The sequence below is a fragment of the Mchenga conophoros genome, linkage group LG13 (assembly GCF_057382185.1).
Source record: "Mchenga conophoros isolate Kocher_MC1m ecotype Shallow Benthic linkage group LG13, M_conophoros_male_GT1.1, whole genome shotgun sequence".
NCBI lineage: Eukaryota > Metazoa > Chordata > Actinopteri > Cichliformes > Cichlidae > Mchenga > Mchenga conophoros.
In genome coordinates, this window is record NC_140538.1 from 12,433,324 (window position 1) to 12,451,350 (window position 18,027).

The 18,027-nt window shown below is 40.6% G+C and overlaps 1 protein-coding gene across 3 annotated transcripts in view; it reads right to left on the reverse strand.

Moving 5' to 3' along the window:
- Window positions 1–209: 209 nt before the first annotated feature.
- Window positions 210–18,027, reverse strand: part of ccser2a (coiled-coil serine-rich protein 2a) — a 53,156-nt gene continuing 35,338 nt past the window's right edge. For 2 of the 3 annotated variants that reach the window (XM_085296492.1, XM_085296493.1), the window contains 2 exons: window positions 17,727–17,873; window positions 210–5,327 (listed from right to left, as the gene is read on the reverse strand). In XM_085296492.1, coding sequence (XP_085152618.1) covers window positions 4,602–5,327; window positions 17,727–17,873 — 873 coding nt within the window. In that variant the 3' untranslated portion in view covers window positions 210–4,601. Of the gene's footprint in view, window positions 5,328–11,128; window positions 11,214–17,726; window positions 17,874–18,027 lie in introns of all 3 variants that reach the window. The other variant, XM_085296494.1, reaches the window with a different exon arrangement.

An 18,027-nucleotide genomic window follows, 5' to 3' on the forward strand; every position in this document is an offset into this window, starting at 1 on the left:
CTTAGTTTAATTTGACAGGGAGGCATTTCTTCTCAGTGATAACATACTGTAAAGTAATATCCAAGTCTATGTTTGTCTATCTTCCTCTCACAATTCCTATCTCAAAATGAACATAAGTTACATCTATTGTTTGGAGTTTTTTCCCCATTTTTATTTTTTTATTCCCACAAATTTAACATTCATTTTAAAAAGCATTACTAAAAAGCACATTTGGTTTTTAAGCACAATTTATTTCCACAGTAAAACAACCAGCAGACATGAAAAACAAGAAGACCAAAATAAGAATGAGGCTTCAGTTTTATCTTAAACTGAAATCGGCAGCTTTGTTGGTGACATGCGAAAAACATATTACAAATATTAAAGAACCAAAACATGACAGGACTCAAACTGAAAATTAGCCAAAACACCCTCCTCAGCTTATTTGGTTCAAACTTTATTGCTGTCTCACAAGTCTTCCTAGAAAAATATGACTTTGCAAACAGAAACAAACAGGGAGAGAAGAGAGCGTAAAATAAAGCAAAATAGATTTTGTCTAAACCAAGTATCGCCCCTAAGACAGTTTAATTGTCATTCAGCATTAAGAACTAATGTAATTTAAAGTGCCTCAAATTACAATTTTTTAAATGTCTGATTTTTTTTTTTTTTTTTATAATTTGCATTTCAATAGCTGGTACCACATCCTCTTTAGATTTGAAAGCATTTTTCTAGTAGGTAATGGCAGATAGAGTAAGCATGAATTGAGGCAGAGATTTGGGAAAGGTCTCAGAGGGGGCTACCGGAGGCTCCTGGGCCAGGCAGATCCACATGTACTAATGAGAGATGAAAGAATTGAAGGGTGGGGGCACAAAGATGAAAACAAATAGCCTGTAGTGACAAGAGCATAGAAAACTGGATAGGGAGTGTATGAGGTGTAGCTCCTTAAATTCAGATAAATTATCCCCAAAAAGATTGCTACAAGTACAGTTTAGCATGCCTTCTTTTTGCTCCAAACAGTATTGCACAGTATACTTGAGACAGTGCATAAGAGCTGCGAGCAGCTGATGAAGGAGAATATGTAGTGATAAATACCGTGACCTTGGATATTATGGGAATATGAACTGCTACACTGTGGCGCCTTATCTGCTTACACTGTAAACTTCTAGTTGGTGATTCAGCTGGCAAGTAACACTTGAATGGCGAATCTGCTCTAAAACGTACATCAGCACATCACACCGTGTCACAGAACCACAAGTCAAGTATGACAGCATACAGCTGCTGAAGAAACACTAACCTACATCTTTCAAGAATCAAGCTTTTACTTTAAAAACGTCATCAGAGATGAGAGTGGTTGCTAAAGGAACATCTGTTCCTGATAATCATTTCAAACTCACATTAACTTTTCTGATTCTCGTTTATTTTTGTTATTTTCTTTTTGGCCAATGAGAGCCACAAAAAAAAAAAAAAAATACAGTTGCAATTGCCAACATCTTATTCTTTAAGGTGAAGTAGCGAATTTGTAACTCAACAGAATATTGGTCTTATTAAATATTTCTTTAAAAATAAATAAATGAATGCAAAAAATGTGGTGAGTGAATCAAAACAATCAGCTAAAGGTGCTAAAATGCCCCACAGCTTTAAAAAAAAAAAAAAAAAAGCCTTTATATGAAGCCTTGAGCTGTAAATACACCTTTTTTTCTCTGTGTTTGTTGTGTTTTTTTCTCTGTGCATTTTTTTTCCTTTTGCAAAAAGTTGCATTCCTCTTTCATTCAGAATAATAATGCAGAAAATATATATTTTTCCCCTCTTGTGCAATGCAGCTTTATAATTTGTGCGTCCTCTCTGAAAAATAAAGCGAATCAAGTTCCTGCATTAGGACTGATCCAAGTTGTTAGAGTTTTTAGCCCTGTTTTGTTAAAGCATAGCAGGCAAGAGAGATTTGCTTGACTGCTAAACTGAACAAGGACATTGATTTGGAGCTTGGGAATACAGCACAGAGAGGCATGGTACTGCCCTGTTTTCCCTGGCATGGCTTTGCGTTTGGCCTGGGCTGATGGATCTCTCACTGCCTCTGTCTCTCTCTCACACACACACGCACACACACACTCTTTCCTCCAAGAGCAAAACACTGGCAGCCAGAGGTGTCTGGAGATACGCACACATAAATACACACATACAAATACACACAGCAGGCAACATTGATTTCCTGTTTGGCATTACTTAGCAGTGAATGACACAGCTGAGGGGCGCAGGCTATTCTCTAGACCACAGTGCAGACAAAGATTGTATGCATTCTGTCCTTCGTGACATTTTACAGACAAGTCTGCCAGAAAGGGCTTGTGTTGATCATTAGCACCTTCACTACTTTTATAAATTGTTTTCAGCTTTTCTTTGTCTCTTGCTGGGCACCTATCTTACACTCTGGGTGTGTCTTCCTGTCCACGTTCCATTTTCATTATAAGAAATGGGCTTTTCTTGGCTTCACAGAGCACTGCTGACTGCTTGGCTGGCTTGGCACAATGTTGAGCCATCCAACAGGTAAACATGTATTATCAGCCACATGGATCCTCAATCACAAACAAACACAAGCCTCTATCCATTTCCAGGGTAATCTAGAGATGGGCATCTTTTTTATGGCTACAGCAGGCAAACAGATGAGTGTTTACTTGGAGACCTCATTTTGTGAGCACTTCCAAAACAACACAGATACACTTTCATGCACTTTGTTAAAGAACTCAGAGTGCTGGCCTGTAGGTGCACTTGTGCGACTGTTGGAAAGTGTGAAATGATGTCTGCGTCTCTTCTGAGTTTCGCGTCTCTTTGAGTTCTGCCAAAGTTCCTGTACATGTGCGTCTATACAACTCATGTGTGTGTCTCTCTCTCCCCCTCTGTCTCACTCTGTCTTTGTAGGGTGCATTATTGGACGCAGTAGACCGGACACTGCCAGAGGCGTACACCAAGCGGTCACGCGGCGTGACAGAGGAGAGAGCAGAGCTGCTGTCAGAAGGCCTTTTTAACACACTGCTGCTCTCCGTTCAGGGACATTTCGAGAGCGTTTGACTGCAAAAGGGCTTCGCAAAGCAGCGATAAACACAATTCTGCAAAACTCCCACAGAAACACCACCAAAGCCCTGAAGGCTCCCCACCTGAAAATACCGCGCTAATACCTTTGATGTTCCCAAAGAGACATGCAAGAGAGTGAGAGGAGAGACGGTGGAATAGGGAAAAAAACAAAAACGACAGCAGCTCAGCGCGCACGCTTTTTCTCCAGGCAGCAGCTTCACACATCTAATGAATCCCCATTAGTTGACGTTTCCACGTGTGGGCGATTAAAGGAAAAGTTGTTTCAAGAAAGTCAGCGTGCATTGTAAGTTATTTAATTAACTCACAAATGATGTTTTATTCAGTTTTATTCACCATTCTCAACCTGAGTTTGACTTGCGATATTTTCTTCTACCACATGTTGATGTTTGAAATTGGGCAGATCACCCTTTGTTTACTCTTTTTCAGTATGTTTTAAAAGTTCATTGTCTTGTAGCAACGATTTTACTATCCAGATATTAACTTTGCTTTTTTTTTTTTTTAAACATACCATTTCCTTCTCACCATATCTCATTTTACTCTTCAGTCGTTTTCATCTAAAACTGCACAAAGTAACCCTGAAATAACAGTGTATTTTGTCTGTGTTTGCACATATAGATATGAGTGCGCTTCCACTGTCCCTGAGCACACTTAAGTGTGTGAGTGCTTTATTATGCTGCTTCTTTCCACTACATTATGAAAGCTAATTCCTCACTTGCACACTGTTTCTAATTATATCCCCACCACCAGCCTTTTGTTATTTTTCAGTGCCTATATTTCCATCACAGTGCATTGACACAAAAGGTCTGTGAACCCTTCTGCTACCACGTGCATGGTTTGAAAGTTCACTCAGGATGTAAGTGTAGTGAGCTGAACTGGAAGGATGTGAACACCTACAGCGTGGAGCTGTTTTTTAAATCCATCTCTCAACACTACGTTTCTCTATCTTTAAAAAAAATACATATGCGCACACTCAGACACGTTTACCTACACATATTCTCATTCTAGAAGCGACAACTCCAGAGCGCTTTGACAAATTTCTTTTTTTCTGTCTCTAGCCCCATTTCACATTCACTTTCTTGCCTCTTTCCCACTTTCTTTTTTCCCTCGGTTTCCCCCCAGGCTGTCTATTACACAGCGAAGGTCAAACTCATGTCACCACTATGTTTAAAACCAAATGCACCTGTGTGTCAAAGGGCACGGTTGTGTGAGGAACGAGTGAACTTGGACTTTAAAATGTGACATTAGCCAGTGGGTATTAAAAGAAAACAAAACTGGTAACACTCTTTTCTTCCATCTGCAGCCTTCATGTTCATGTGCAAAACTAACTTCCTCATCAAAACCCTTCGATCTCACAAGTGTGGACAGTAGTGAAAATAAGGTCCGTCTACATAATACATTTTGATCAATCATGTTGAAGTGGTTAATTTAGAAACAATAGGCAGTGCTTGAATGTCTCATATATATTAGTAATGAGCTAGGAGGCGAAGGAGATGACTATCAATGTCAGAGTAATTTCAGTTTTAGGTTATGATGGACGGATTTCAGGTCCTCAGGGAATCTTTGGCTTTGGGAGGCATGAGTGACTCAAAGGGATCGGGAACTTGGCTGACCCGGGGTCTCGGTGTACCCTGGTTAGGCTCCTTTAGGCTGTGCTCCTCCCGGCTGGAACTGGTGTAACTTGGATCCCTGCGAGGCTGAAGCAGTGAAGTACAAAACAGACTTTGAGCTTGCACCTGGGGTCCAGTGTTAAAGCAGGGAAGGCCTCTAGATGGAGGCGGCAGCTGCTTCACTTGGTTAGCCAGAGGCCCTAAGGAACACCCCGGCTTCAGAGAGCCAAAGCCACCAGTGCCCCCTGGTTTGAGTGCAGGGAGAGAAACGTGCTTGTGAAAGCGAGGAGGCTGCAGCATGCGAGGGCAAGTCAAACCAGCAGATCTAGCAGTGACAGAGTTCTGCAGTACCGCAGCGGGGGCTCTCCTCTCATGCTGTGCTGCTGATGCTGGACTGTCCCTGGCAGTTATCCCCTGTGGAGCTCCAGAACCCAGGCGGTGCAGGTTGGTGTTCGGGAGATGACTCAGCTTGTCAGGGCCTGTTGGCCCGGACGCATCTGCCACAACTGCTTTAAGAGGACGGTCAGCATCTAAATGGGTTGCTTCCTCTGATTTACTCCTTGTGAGGTCACTGCGGCCCACGGTAGGGGTTGTTCTTACTAGTTTTCCCTGTTGGAGGTGCTCGTTGAGACAGGGGTTGAAAGGCCGTAGTATTTGAGGCTGTGGGGTAAAAGAAAAAGGAACAGTGTATCAATAAGTGAACACTAAGTGTGTGATATACAGGCAGTGTTTTATTAACATGTTTCTGAAGTAGACAGTTTTAAATAAATAAGTGAATAAATATCCTCCCCAAGTATCTTTGAACCTCATGGAAAATTGCGACCCTCACAATATCACAGCCTGTTTCAATTACCAGCCACTGAACTAGTCCTACATTAAAAAGAAGAAAAGGCACAAAGGCAGCCCTGATTCAGCAGAGGAGAATAACCTTGTTGTGCGAGTCTGAAATCTACTGACACTTTTGAATTATTTTGCAATCACTGCTGCAGTGGGGCTTCAAAATATTCAAACTGGGAGCTACAATACACGCTGCCTACGTGAGAACATGCTGAGCTGTTGAACCACACAAAATTCATACCAACCATGGTGTTGCCCTCCAATAGGGGACATCCAGTTTATGAGCACAAAACCATGCACACCTGGATGAGAGGAGCTAATTATCCCGTCCAAAAACAAAAGAGCTGCTGACACAGACTCAACGTAAACTTATTTTACTTTGACTACATCGAATTGTTTCAAAGCAATAGTCTGTATATAAAAGATGGACATAGTCGGGGACGTCACCAGCTGGACTGATCTGTTTTTGAAGGCTTGTGCTGAGCGGTTTCGTCTTTGTTATCATAGCTATTTGACACCACACAGAACAAGCGCAGGTTGGATCAAACGGAAGGACGCTGACATTCTACCAGTTCGTTACATTTAAAGTAAGCTTGCCCACACCCTGCATTATCACCCTTATGTAGGGCTGCTCAATTAATCGAATTTTAATCACGATTACGATCTGGGCTTTCAACGATCATTAAAAATGACTGAGCCGATTATTAGCCCCTCCCTCGTGCTTTACTCTCGCGCTGCTCCGTGTGGCAAATCGAGCGCACCTCTCTGCATTTCGAACACGTGTCACAACAATTAAGAGCAGCGGTCTCCAACCTTTTTTGCGCCACGGACCGGTTTATGCCCGACAATATTTTCATGGACCGGCCTTTAAGGTGTCGCGGATAAATACAACAAAATAAAACTAGTACCGGTACCAAAAAAAAGAAAATTTATTCATAACACACATGAAAAGACCAAGGAAAACCGAGTAAACGATAAAAACGATAACAAAATAACGCTGAAAACCACCCTGAAAACCATACATTTCACACCTGAGCCTCAACTCTCGCGGCCCGGTACCAAACGACTCACGGACCGGTACCGGTCCGAGGCCCGGGGGTTGGGGACCGCTGATTAAGAGGACCCGAGGGAAGCTCGGAAAGCTAAGCAGAAGTTATTTGGAGAGGAGAGTGACTGCTGTTGGTTGAAAAGAGAGGTAAAAAAAAACTTCAGTGGTGTGGAAACATTATGGTTCACGGAGTCAGACGTGGATCAAGTAGACATAGTGTGTAAACTTTGCTACGGTGTTGTAGCTGCACCACAGAGCAACACTGCAAAGTTCACTAAACATAGATGTTTACATTTTTCATTTATTTTTTATATTGCAAACATTTGCACTGTTATCAGTATTTGCACACTATTTTATATTATTTTTTGACAATCTTTAAAGTCATTATTCAATACATTGTTATTGTTAAATAAATATCGTCAAATAATCGAGATCTCAATTTCAGTGAAAATAATCGTGATTATCATTTTTGCCATAATCGAGCAGCCCTACCCTTATGAACACTAACGGGGACTATAATTTGAAAAAACGAACATCCTGCTCTATTAAAGGAGACTTAAAACTAGTGATTGCAACAGACATAAACTCATCAGCAAAGTGTTTACTGACATCACACAGCAAGGAAGACAAAGACCCTTTTACACCCGTAGGAATCGCCCTCTGCAGGCCATGTGAAAGAATGCAAATTTAAGTCACATCCATATATGGTGTTGTATTCAAACTCAGAAGCTAGAGCTATCTTTTATATACACAGTCTAAGCTGACAGAGCCAGTGTGCAATTAGCTTGTATTTTAAGTGTTTTATTTATCTATGTAACAAACGATGTACGCATCACCTGCTTTATTTGTTTAGATGTAGCCAGGGGAAAGCAAACAGATTCTATATATTATTCTGCATGACTGCTTCACTAAATACATCTTTTTTTTTTTACCAAAGATGAACAGTGACATAAGATAACCTTTTTATAGCAACCACCCTGTAACACAGGTGCAGATAAGCAGCAGATTACAGGACCAGACAGTGGTTACTGTATCTATAAGAAGTCCAGCAAAAGCTGAGATCCTTGCATCAGATGCAACAAGAAAAAAATCAATATTCTACTCCTGTACTTGCAGATATCTTATCCAAGTACATTTTCAAAGTAGTTCATGACCAAACGTATATAAAAATGCTTCAAGACATTTCTAGCCTTTCTAGCCTATTTAGTTTGTACTGCCAGTTTTTACAATCAGAAATCAGAAGACCAGCCTTTTGGCTCCTCTTCTTTGAGCAGTGCCTGTAGGATCCAAATCCACCTGGAACCATCAAAAGCTTCTAAAAAGCCTGAACTCAGTTTCAGCAGAACATATTCACTGTGAGTTCGAAGTGAAGGGATCTCAAAGGACAGGAATATATAGCTGCACTGGTCAGGATGCTGGATCTGTTTGTACCATCAGTCATTTGTATTTTAAGTGTGAGAGAGCATGTCTGAGGCCACAGCTCCATCTCCTGGTCCCCTGCCACAAGACGTCCACTAGCGTGTTACAAAACCCTTGTTCACCTTTCGTTTTCAGTTTGCTCATTTAAAAAAAAAAAAAATGCTGCTTTTATACTTCTAGATTCAAAGTCTGTCATTATGAAGTCTGAATAATTTCGGCTTCTTTTGCATCTTACAATAAGCTCCGATTAGTCCACCAGTCGACCCATCAGCATCTTAATATCTCATGTATATCACGACTCAGTGTGAGACATAATCCACAAATTAGAAGTGATGTCACAAAAGTAATTATCATATGAATCAAGCATCATCTAAAAAGGTGAGTGACATTATTAACATGACCTTATTTCCATTGTGCCTCTGACTTATTCAGAGCAAAACATACTAAAACCAGACGAATACATGCATTGTACTATTTCTGACAGTGTGCTTCACATTTCATACAGACTGAAATGTTTGTAAGAACTGCAGTCATATTCTACGTCTAACTGCAAGCTTTGTAATGAGCCCATATATTTACAGCTTTCGCTAGTAGAGATATCCTGTATCATTTGGGTCATAGTCAGCAATTATTTGCATCTGCAGCTATCTGCTACAGATACTAATAATTAGCAGCAATCACTCTGAGCAGTTCACTGCACTGCCAAGAAAATATCACAGCTCACTAATGATAGCTATCACTTTTACACAAAATCACCAGTGGAACCCAAAAAAAAAAAAAAAAAAATCATGTTAATTTGTGACACCTGGAAGATCTCACATCCCACTACAATAAAATCATCTCCACCCACCCTCAACATGTCACGAGAAATGGTTTGTTATTAAGAAAAGCAACCTGCAAGAATGTGAAGTGAAAGGATGCAAATAATTGCCATTTAGCAGGAAGACTATGTGATTGCTGCACATAAGCAGATGGGATCGTCAATATGGTGGCACTCAATTTTAAAGCAAGATTAGACTTCATGTGTCGCTCGTGGTGGTGGATTGTGTTGAAATAAGAGCTGTGGAAAGATTGAGAGTATGTGTGAGTACTTAGATTTGCCTTGTTGCGTAGCTGCATTTGATAGGGGAGCTAGAAAGACTGTGATTACTCAGGACAGCAGTAAATATACACTCACATCCAATAACATGAGGCTATTTGAAAATCTTACTCCCTTTAATACCCTTCATCCATCAAAGTGAGTGCCTAATGAGTGAATAAAATATAGAAAAACCAAACCACACACAGAAACATTAGCCAAAGCATCCACAACAGTTCTTATATAGTTAAATTACAGAATGGAATTAACTAAAAGACAAACAATAAAAGCAAAAGCACAAAAAATATTGCCGTAATAAATTTGTAAAACATGACAGAAGACTCAAAAAACTGTGACAACTCTGTGACCCCAAATTTATATCCATTAATAAACGCAGGCATAGAAAGAAGTCAAAACTGAAACCCAAACGCTAATCATGCAAACGCAGAATTACAAAGACATGCTTCTGTCATGCCATGTGTCACAAGACAACAGCCCAGCGAGCAGGAGGTGGGCAGCACGCCCATTTCATGTTAAAGAGAGGATTACTGTACCACGCTGTGTCAGTGAAGTACTGCACTAGGTGCTCCACTCCTTGCATAGGCATTATGTGTGAGGAGGCAAAGGTATAGAAGAAACACTGTGAGAGATTCATTTTCAGACTTTTAACAGACAAGAGTACAGAGATGAGGAGAGAGAGCGGGGTTAACGGATTAGAAGACAGGATGAAATGAGATTCGGGAGAAAGAGAAAGAGAGGGTTACCGACATCTAAGGCACATATTTATTGTGCCATTTAGAATTAGAACAAAGCCCAAGAGAAGGTTACACATTAGTTCCACAAACCAATTTAATTCATTTACTATGACCTCCTTTCATTCGCACCGCTTCTCTTTTTTCCTATTCTTAAGACCATTACTACTGGCAGGAACTCTTTGCTGCTTTGTTTACAGCCAGGGCTCCCTGAGGGGGGTCAGAGCATTAGTGGTTTATCCAGTAAAATAAAAATACACTTTTTATTCATTCCAGTTTCAGTGTCTCATTGTAATATCTAAATACATCAGCCTACCAATTATATTCCAGTAGGTTTAAAAGTCATGACCACTATCCTCCTACTTTTTTTCTTCAACTGTGCATAGCCTTTTTTTTTTCCTTTTCGCCTTTGTTTGATGCTGTTTTGTTTAATTAGACCACGCAATTTACTGGTTGGAGAAAATGCACTTTGACTGAAGGCTGGGGAATGAGGACACAGCTGTCAAAATGTGATTTTGTAATAATTTGAAACATGCCAGAAAATATACCTGTGTCACTTTTTTCCCCTCTTGATACAAAGCTAAGTCCCACTGAGGTAGATCAAAGAAACACAGCGTGGGTTCTTTTCTTTGTTTGTTTTTTCCATTTTGTGCTCTTCACACTCACATATGTGCATTTTCTGAAGTCTATTTACCCATTGTCATTCTCTTTATCTGCCTCCTCTACTTGCTAGCTTGTCAGCACTGCATAATACAAAAGCCATGTGACAGCTACTGAGATAGGTGAGGTTGTTGTGACCAGCCTGCCCTTGTTTCTATAGTCTTCTCTTTCTCTATAGGCAAAGACAATGTTATGTGTGTTATTTTTTATTTCTCTTCCCTGCATATTTTTACAGCATTCCTGTAGAATGAGTATAAGAACTCGGACTTAAAATACAGGTGTCTACGGGTTTTAAAAAAAGACAATAAATGATGTTATTTCTGACTGAATAGAACTAAAAAAGGAGAAAATAAGTCATACAGGGGAAGCAATGGAAGAGGATGCATGAGGATTAATTGTAAAGGACCAAAAGTCAGACTATGTATAGTAAAACAAACAAGAAACAGCTATTTGTCCTGTTTCTAATCTTGTCCCATATTAATCTAAAAGCAGACAGACCACAAACAGCTCTGGAACATCATGAGGCGAAAAAAATCCCTTCTACTAACTGGAAACAAGACTCGGTAGATTAGAAGGCTTTAACTTGAGACAAAGTTAAACTTTACAGACCCTATATGCTGTGTTATGGAAGGACAGAGAATAGCTGCAAAGGGTGTTAGTGACTCACTCTGTCTGCGCTGGGGCATGCTGGTACGGGTCAAGCCCTGGTGCTGTGCCTGCCACGGGGACAGCAAAGGGGTGGGCAGCACACCCTACGCAGAGAAAAACACAGAGGACAAAAGGCATGACATACCAGGTCGTCCACACACACACACACACACGCACGCGCACAAAGACACACACACACAGTGAAGCATGCTCACATAGGAAAGCAAACTCACAGGCATAAACACATTGTTTAAGGATACGGATAGACCGCTTCACAAAGCACACAAAATAAACGCACACACACACACACACACACACACACACACACACACACACACACACACACACACAAATGCGTGCACAGTGCACACGCAGACAAACACGCTTATAAGGCACATTGAGGCGGGTGCATCACGTCAATGTTAAATCCATTATAATAAAAGTTGTGATGCAATGAAAACTCGGGCTTAGTGTTAGTGGAATAAACAAAATAAATCCCTTAATACTAACATTCACTCTAATCTTGAGAACTTGAGGAGCCTTTTTGTTTGAAAAACATGAAGAAAAAAAAAAAAAAGCAATGTTTATACTGAAATGTTAAATAAAATATAAATAAATTAATCTAATGTTTACACTGAATAAAACATTAAATCCAAGGCTCTGTTTATGGCATTCATGATAGTTCAACTGAAAGGTCATCACAACCAGATACATGGACCGCTAAGGTAAATAATGATTGGTTTTTAAGGCAGCGGGCAGGAATGAACAGTTTTATCAGTGCTGATATCTGATAGCTTACAACCTCTTGTGGATATAATTTGTTTTCCTTATAATGTTTTGTGATGAGCAGGTCGTCAGCTGGATAGTGGGATGGGAATGGTTAAAACAGCACGACAGTTAGAAATGTCAGACTGAAACTCAGGAGGTTATTTTATTATTCATTATCCTTTTAAGCACCCCCCTACCTAGAGATTTCCAATAATCTTTATGTTGTTTTTCAGCTGTGAAAACCACTCTTTTCCTCCTACTCTAAAATTGTAATACTGCTTACATAAAAACTATTAGCCACATACAGTATCTCAGCCCATCTTTGTTGCACAACTGTCACATTACATTGCCATATGAACATTTTTTGCACAAGGCTGAGAAAATACAAGCCTCATTCTATACACTGCGTTTTCCCTAAGGTTAAGCAATTCAACGTTTTCAGCTGTCAGTGGAAGACTCATGGTGAAGAGGCAGCTGTGCCATTTTGTTAAGTGGGTAGAGAGTAGAGCTATATCAAATACTACTTCTTCCTCGGTTGTAGAGAGGGCTCCTTCTTCTCTGATATAAGGGAGAGGCACAAAAATTGTCAAGTAAAAAGAACAAAGAAAGAGCGATATTGAAGACATGAAGGGAAAGGATGCAAGTTCCCAGCAGGTCCACCCCAGATTTCAGAGCCCTCCTAGTGTGACTGCTGCAGCGGGGAGCAATAAGCCTCCCTGATCTGTGCTTGTCCGTGTCCTTCCTTTAACACCAACAAGTTTTTCAGTGGGAGGTCTTCACAGAAGCTTTCTGTTGAAGCTTCATTTGGGGAGAGGAAACTTTAGACGACGAGAACAAGAGAGCGTGTTGGAGGGCTCTTGAATGATTCAGACAGTATCTGGCAGCTTTAATAGAACTCGGCAGCTTAGCCTTTTTTACATTTTCCACAGCTGTAAAAGGTCTCCAATAAAGGGCTGACAGAGCTTCACAAGAGCAGTGAGACAGAAATTGGGAAAATTATACAAGTTATTTTTTTTATATATGCCATCCATCAATTTCATCATTTCTCTCCCACCAGCACATAGACTGCGTCTGGCAACACTTCCTTCTCAACTCTTTCTTTAAAAAAACAACAATGTTAATCTCCTAAACCTCCTTGCGGCTGACCTCGCCCCCTAAATCAGCGGTCCCCAACCCCCGGGCCTCGGACCGGTACCGGTCCGTGAGTCGTTTGGTACCGGGCCGCGAGAGTTGAGGCTCAGGTGTGAAATGTATAGTTTTCAGGGATTTTATCGGTTTTCAGCGTTATTTTGTTATCGTTTTTAGCATTTACTCGGTTTTCCTTGGTCTTTTCACGTGTGTTATGAATAAATTTTCTTTTTTTTCGGTACCAGTACAAGTTTTATTTTGTTGTATTTATCCGCGACACCTTAAAGGCCGGTCCATGAAAATATTGTCGGGCATAAACCGGTCCGTGGCGCAAAAAAGGTTGGGGACCGCTGCCCTAAATGGTCAAGCCTTTATGGATTGGACCACCAGTCCTTGTGGAATAGCTTCAGCAATGCATACATAACACACTTTTGGTATAACACAAGATTAGTGGTGGAGGTATGTGTATGCTACATGTATAAACTACAGCATTTTAAGATACCAATATCATTGCAACAATAGCTTTTTAGATGTTTTAACTTGTTTTCTTAAATAATGAAAGTTCTCAAAAGTTAACAGATATTGTGATATCCCCTCAAAAATGTTAAGCCAAATGGGAGATGCTACACCTGAACTCATGTAATTTCATAATGGAAGGCCAAATTAATTCCAAACTGGGTGTGAGAGTGGACTGAGGCTTCCTCTATAGGGGAAAAAAAGTTAACATTGTGATCTCTTGATGAAATAGAGCTCTACAAACACAGAAGTACAATGGGTGAACATTTCAAATGAGAATCTGCAATGAATGTGCTCATATACGTTTCAACTGTATTAGGTAGGATTGTCCCAGAATCACTAAACAGGATTTGCTGGAAAGGTCTCACTGTGCTGAATCCAGTAATATACGATATTGGTTAGGCTAATTCAGACTTTCTGCCTGAAAATAGAAAATATTTTTTCTTTTGGTATGTCAGTTTGAAAATACAGTAGTAAGTGCTTCACCTCCTATTGTACCTACTTCAAATCTAGCAAAAGAGCTTGATTGAGCCAGACTGATATTTTTCTGGGAGTACAGAGAAATGAGGGGGATGTACAGTAATAAACAATTTTTAAAAATGTGTTTGCATGCGTAACATTGCTATTCTCAGTGGAAATAGCCATATTAGTATTGGTGGTAGTAGTATGTTCACAAGAGACCCTCTCAGACTGAGATGCACTCTACCTCTTGTGTGCACAGTCCCCAAAGCAGATGGCGAAACTTGGGAAAGTAGGACAAGAATCTAAAAGTCGAATAAAAGTTTTTCTTTGTGATCCTACAACCTTTCTTCAAATAACAACACTATTTAGAGGATACATCTGAGCCACTAAAAACAGCCCTGCTCTGCTCAGGTCTCCTAATCCATTACACGGAGTTTCACGAAGTTGGTTACAACTAATACTCCTGCCCTGGCCCCAATGTTTCACTTCACCGACTTTGGCAATTAAATCCTCACCTGGCAAAGATGACTCTGTCGTACAAGCTCGTATTAATGAACATGCGTGTGGAATGTGTGCCTGATGCGAGGGGGCAAACTGAGAGAATGAGGAAGGGGAAGTAACACTCGCATCTGAGTGGGGAACACCTTTGGCAGCTTAACACTAATCACTAACCCTCTTCCCCATCCTCTCCCTCTCAGTGACAACAAAATGATCTAATTGTAACTGAGGTAAGAAGTCAAGAAGAGCTGTAATGTCAAGGAAAGAACGACAGACAAAAAAATACAAAAGAAAGAAAGAAATCAATGAAGCAAATAAGAAAGATAGAAGAAAGAGCGGAAGAGATAAAAGAGACACGAAGGGAGGTGTGAGAAGAGAAGAAGAGATGAAGAAGAGGATGTTTAAGAGGCAAAGAGGGAGTGGGAGGATAGCCGTAATTATCCTCTCTGTCTGCCACTGATGAAACACTGCCTATTGTGTTGTCATTGTTTCACTGCTGTGGCTCATCTGCGTGTTTGTTTATCTGGGTTATTAACAAGGTCGGCTCCCCAGTCCTCAGTCGGCTGAACTCATTGTTCAGTCACATTGAGTGTGGCCCGCACTTGAGTACAAGAGATACATGTGGCACAACCCACTCACACACACACAAACAAAACGCAGACAAACAGGGCATCTCTCACATACACATGACAGAAAATAATGCAAATATATAACCACAAGTCTGTGTAGTTTTCTATTGTATTACATCTGAAATTACTCAAATCACACTGCTCATGTTTTATTTGCTGCAAAAGGAAGAGGCAGACAAAACATTTCTCCTGCTGAGATTGCTCTGGGAAGCTATTCACAAAGATTATTTTTCTACAGGCAACATTTAAGTAGCTCCTACTGTCACACTACACTTGCGTCATGCTGCGACAACCGTGTACAATCGTTGTCGGCATTATGTTCACCGACAGCACTATACACATTCCATAATGTAAGCCTTTCTTATCTTTTCTTTTTTCTTGAGCAAGTTTTGGCCTCAAAATTGGATTGCAAGCAGATCTAAATAAGAAGCTGTGGGAGCCGGCGGAGAATATGTTACCACAGCCTTCGCAGAGGCTGCGAAGAAGTCGGGAAATAGGTGAAGAGGATGGGTTAAAGCAGCCTGAAAAGCAATAGCACAAGTTCTGGTCACTGACAAAATATAAGCGGAATGACTGAAGATGCTGCATGAATAATAAACGACTCACTAACAAGTAAATACACTCATGTCCAAGGGTCAAAGGACACAAGCTCACTCTTTTGTGATACTCTTAATCTAAGTTCAAAGCACACAGAGAATTTTCAGTCCATGTCCAAGCACGGACATCTAGACCTCCCAGAATCAGAGAGCACATTTTGCCCCTTGGCTACAGATAAGGCAACTATATATCAACATTAAAGCTTTAAAAGATTATAGCTACTGGCCTTTGACATCAAAATTAATCTTGACCAAGCCGTTCAGCGTAGCTTTCAAAAATACTATTGCGGGGCACGAGGTACTCCAGTGCTTTGACAGAGCACCCCTTTAAATGTCAGAGGAGAAGAAAAATCAACAAAAAAGGGCATTTTTGAGAGCAAGAGAGAAAAAAACAATAACACCATGTTTGTTTGTGTGTGTGTGTGTGTGTGTGTGTGTGTGTGTTTTAGAGGAAGAGCATTGGAGAGTGAAATAAAGACAGCCAGACATGATTAATTTGTCAGTAGGGAGGAGGGAAAAAAAGGCAGAATAGCTAGTCTAGGAAAACCACACACATAGAAAACTGTGGGAAAAGCAAAGTACTATAAGAGGAAAACTCTTAATGAACCCAGACTTGCTAAAGGTGCTAAACCTGTCAGTGTGCTACCGAGAGCTTCGATACCAACTAAAAAGACCAAGGAAAAAAAATCTGTTTCTTCCTGGTATTTGTTTACTCTGTGTTCTCTTTTATTTTTACTTCTCAAAAAAATGAAACAAACTCAGAGCTAATCTTTAGGAGCAATTGCAAGCTCTGGAAAGTAACATGCTGTAAAAACATGCTGAAAGTAGTCCAAGGCTGCAAAACAAGAGCGTAGGAAATGGTCTTCACTCTGGTGATGACACCGTAATGTAGATTAAAGCAGGAAGAGTGGAATGTGGTGGCCAGTACAGATTACTGATGAAACAAGCAAAAAGAACAGAGATAAAAATCACAAGAGAAATCTGTTTTGATTTTTTTTGTTTTGTTTTTTGTTTTGTTGGGTTTTTTTAATGTTTTTGAGCATTAACACACACCAGGTACTACAGGTCACAGAAAGACGCTCCCACCACGGAGACTGTTCCCATCAAGCTCTGCTAGCCCTTCTTTGATGGTTACCATAGCAACTGTTAAACCATAAGCTCCTGTGGCAAGCAGGGACCTTCTATAGTTGGTAAGCTTGCTTGTTTTGTCTTTTATTCTTCACCTGTAGTCGGTATAAGCCAATTTAAAAACATTTGTCCACTCTTAATAATCATGAGTTTGGCCATACCATGTGTTACAGTTAAGCAGATATCAATCTTAAAATTATTTCCTTTTGTGTCACAGTGCTTATATCTGCCTCTTTGTGTGAGTGGGTGTGTGCGTGTGTCTGTGCATCACACCCTGTTAGCTGAGAGCAGGTCAATTAAGGGAGTGTTTACTAGGCACACTGCCTGTGGCACTCCCACCATTGAACCAATACTTGGCTGCCACACATCACGCTGTGCTGGCTATGATAAACACAGCGAACACATATCTATCCATCTGCCACCTGTCTATCTGTGCGCCTCTATGTCTACTTCCTTCCTCCAATAAATCTCCTTCTCCATCACTCCGACATTAAGACCAACGTCGCAAGTCCCTGTTCAGTGACATCTAGCTATTAAGAGTGGAGGACAGTGTGACAAGCTTGCTGACAACCCAATAAGCTGTGCTCCACAGAGAGAGCACAGTATAGTGATTTAACCCCTCCAGCCAGCAGCTGGAAAAGCGTTCTCATGCTTTTTAGATTGTTACCTGAAGCTAAAGATTTGAACGACCTCACACAAACACCTATATTTTTTTTTCCTTTACATTATTCTTTGCATTAAATAAACTGTCAAATTATGTTTTATCAAATAGAGGTCAGCAATATGCTGTATGTATGCACTCATCATTGTATCCCAAAGTGAGGTCTGATGGTCACGACTGCACAGAAAAAATGTTTTTTTTTTAATTGATGAATTGATGTTTCAGACTCACAGCATGGTTTGGTGGTCTCCAGTACGTCTGGGTGGCCTTATCATAGTGGTGCTGCATACGTTTGTCCACCTGTCTGTCGCTCTGTCTTAGTGAAGAAGGAGCCCTCTGGTGGTGGCACTGACACTTGACCTGCTGGCCTGTAGCAGACTGAGGGAAAGGCGGGAAGAAAGGAGGGAAGGAAGGCCAAGAAAGGGTTTTAACTCTGGTGACTTCTTTTCAAGCCTCTGCTCTCACGCTCTTTAAAAGCTTGCCACTTTATACGCAGTCAAATAAAAGTACTCAGAGAGAAAACTGAATAGGC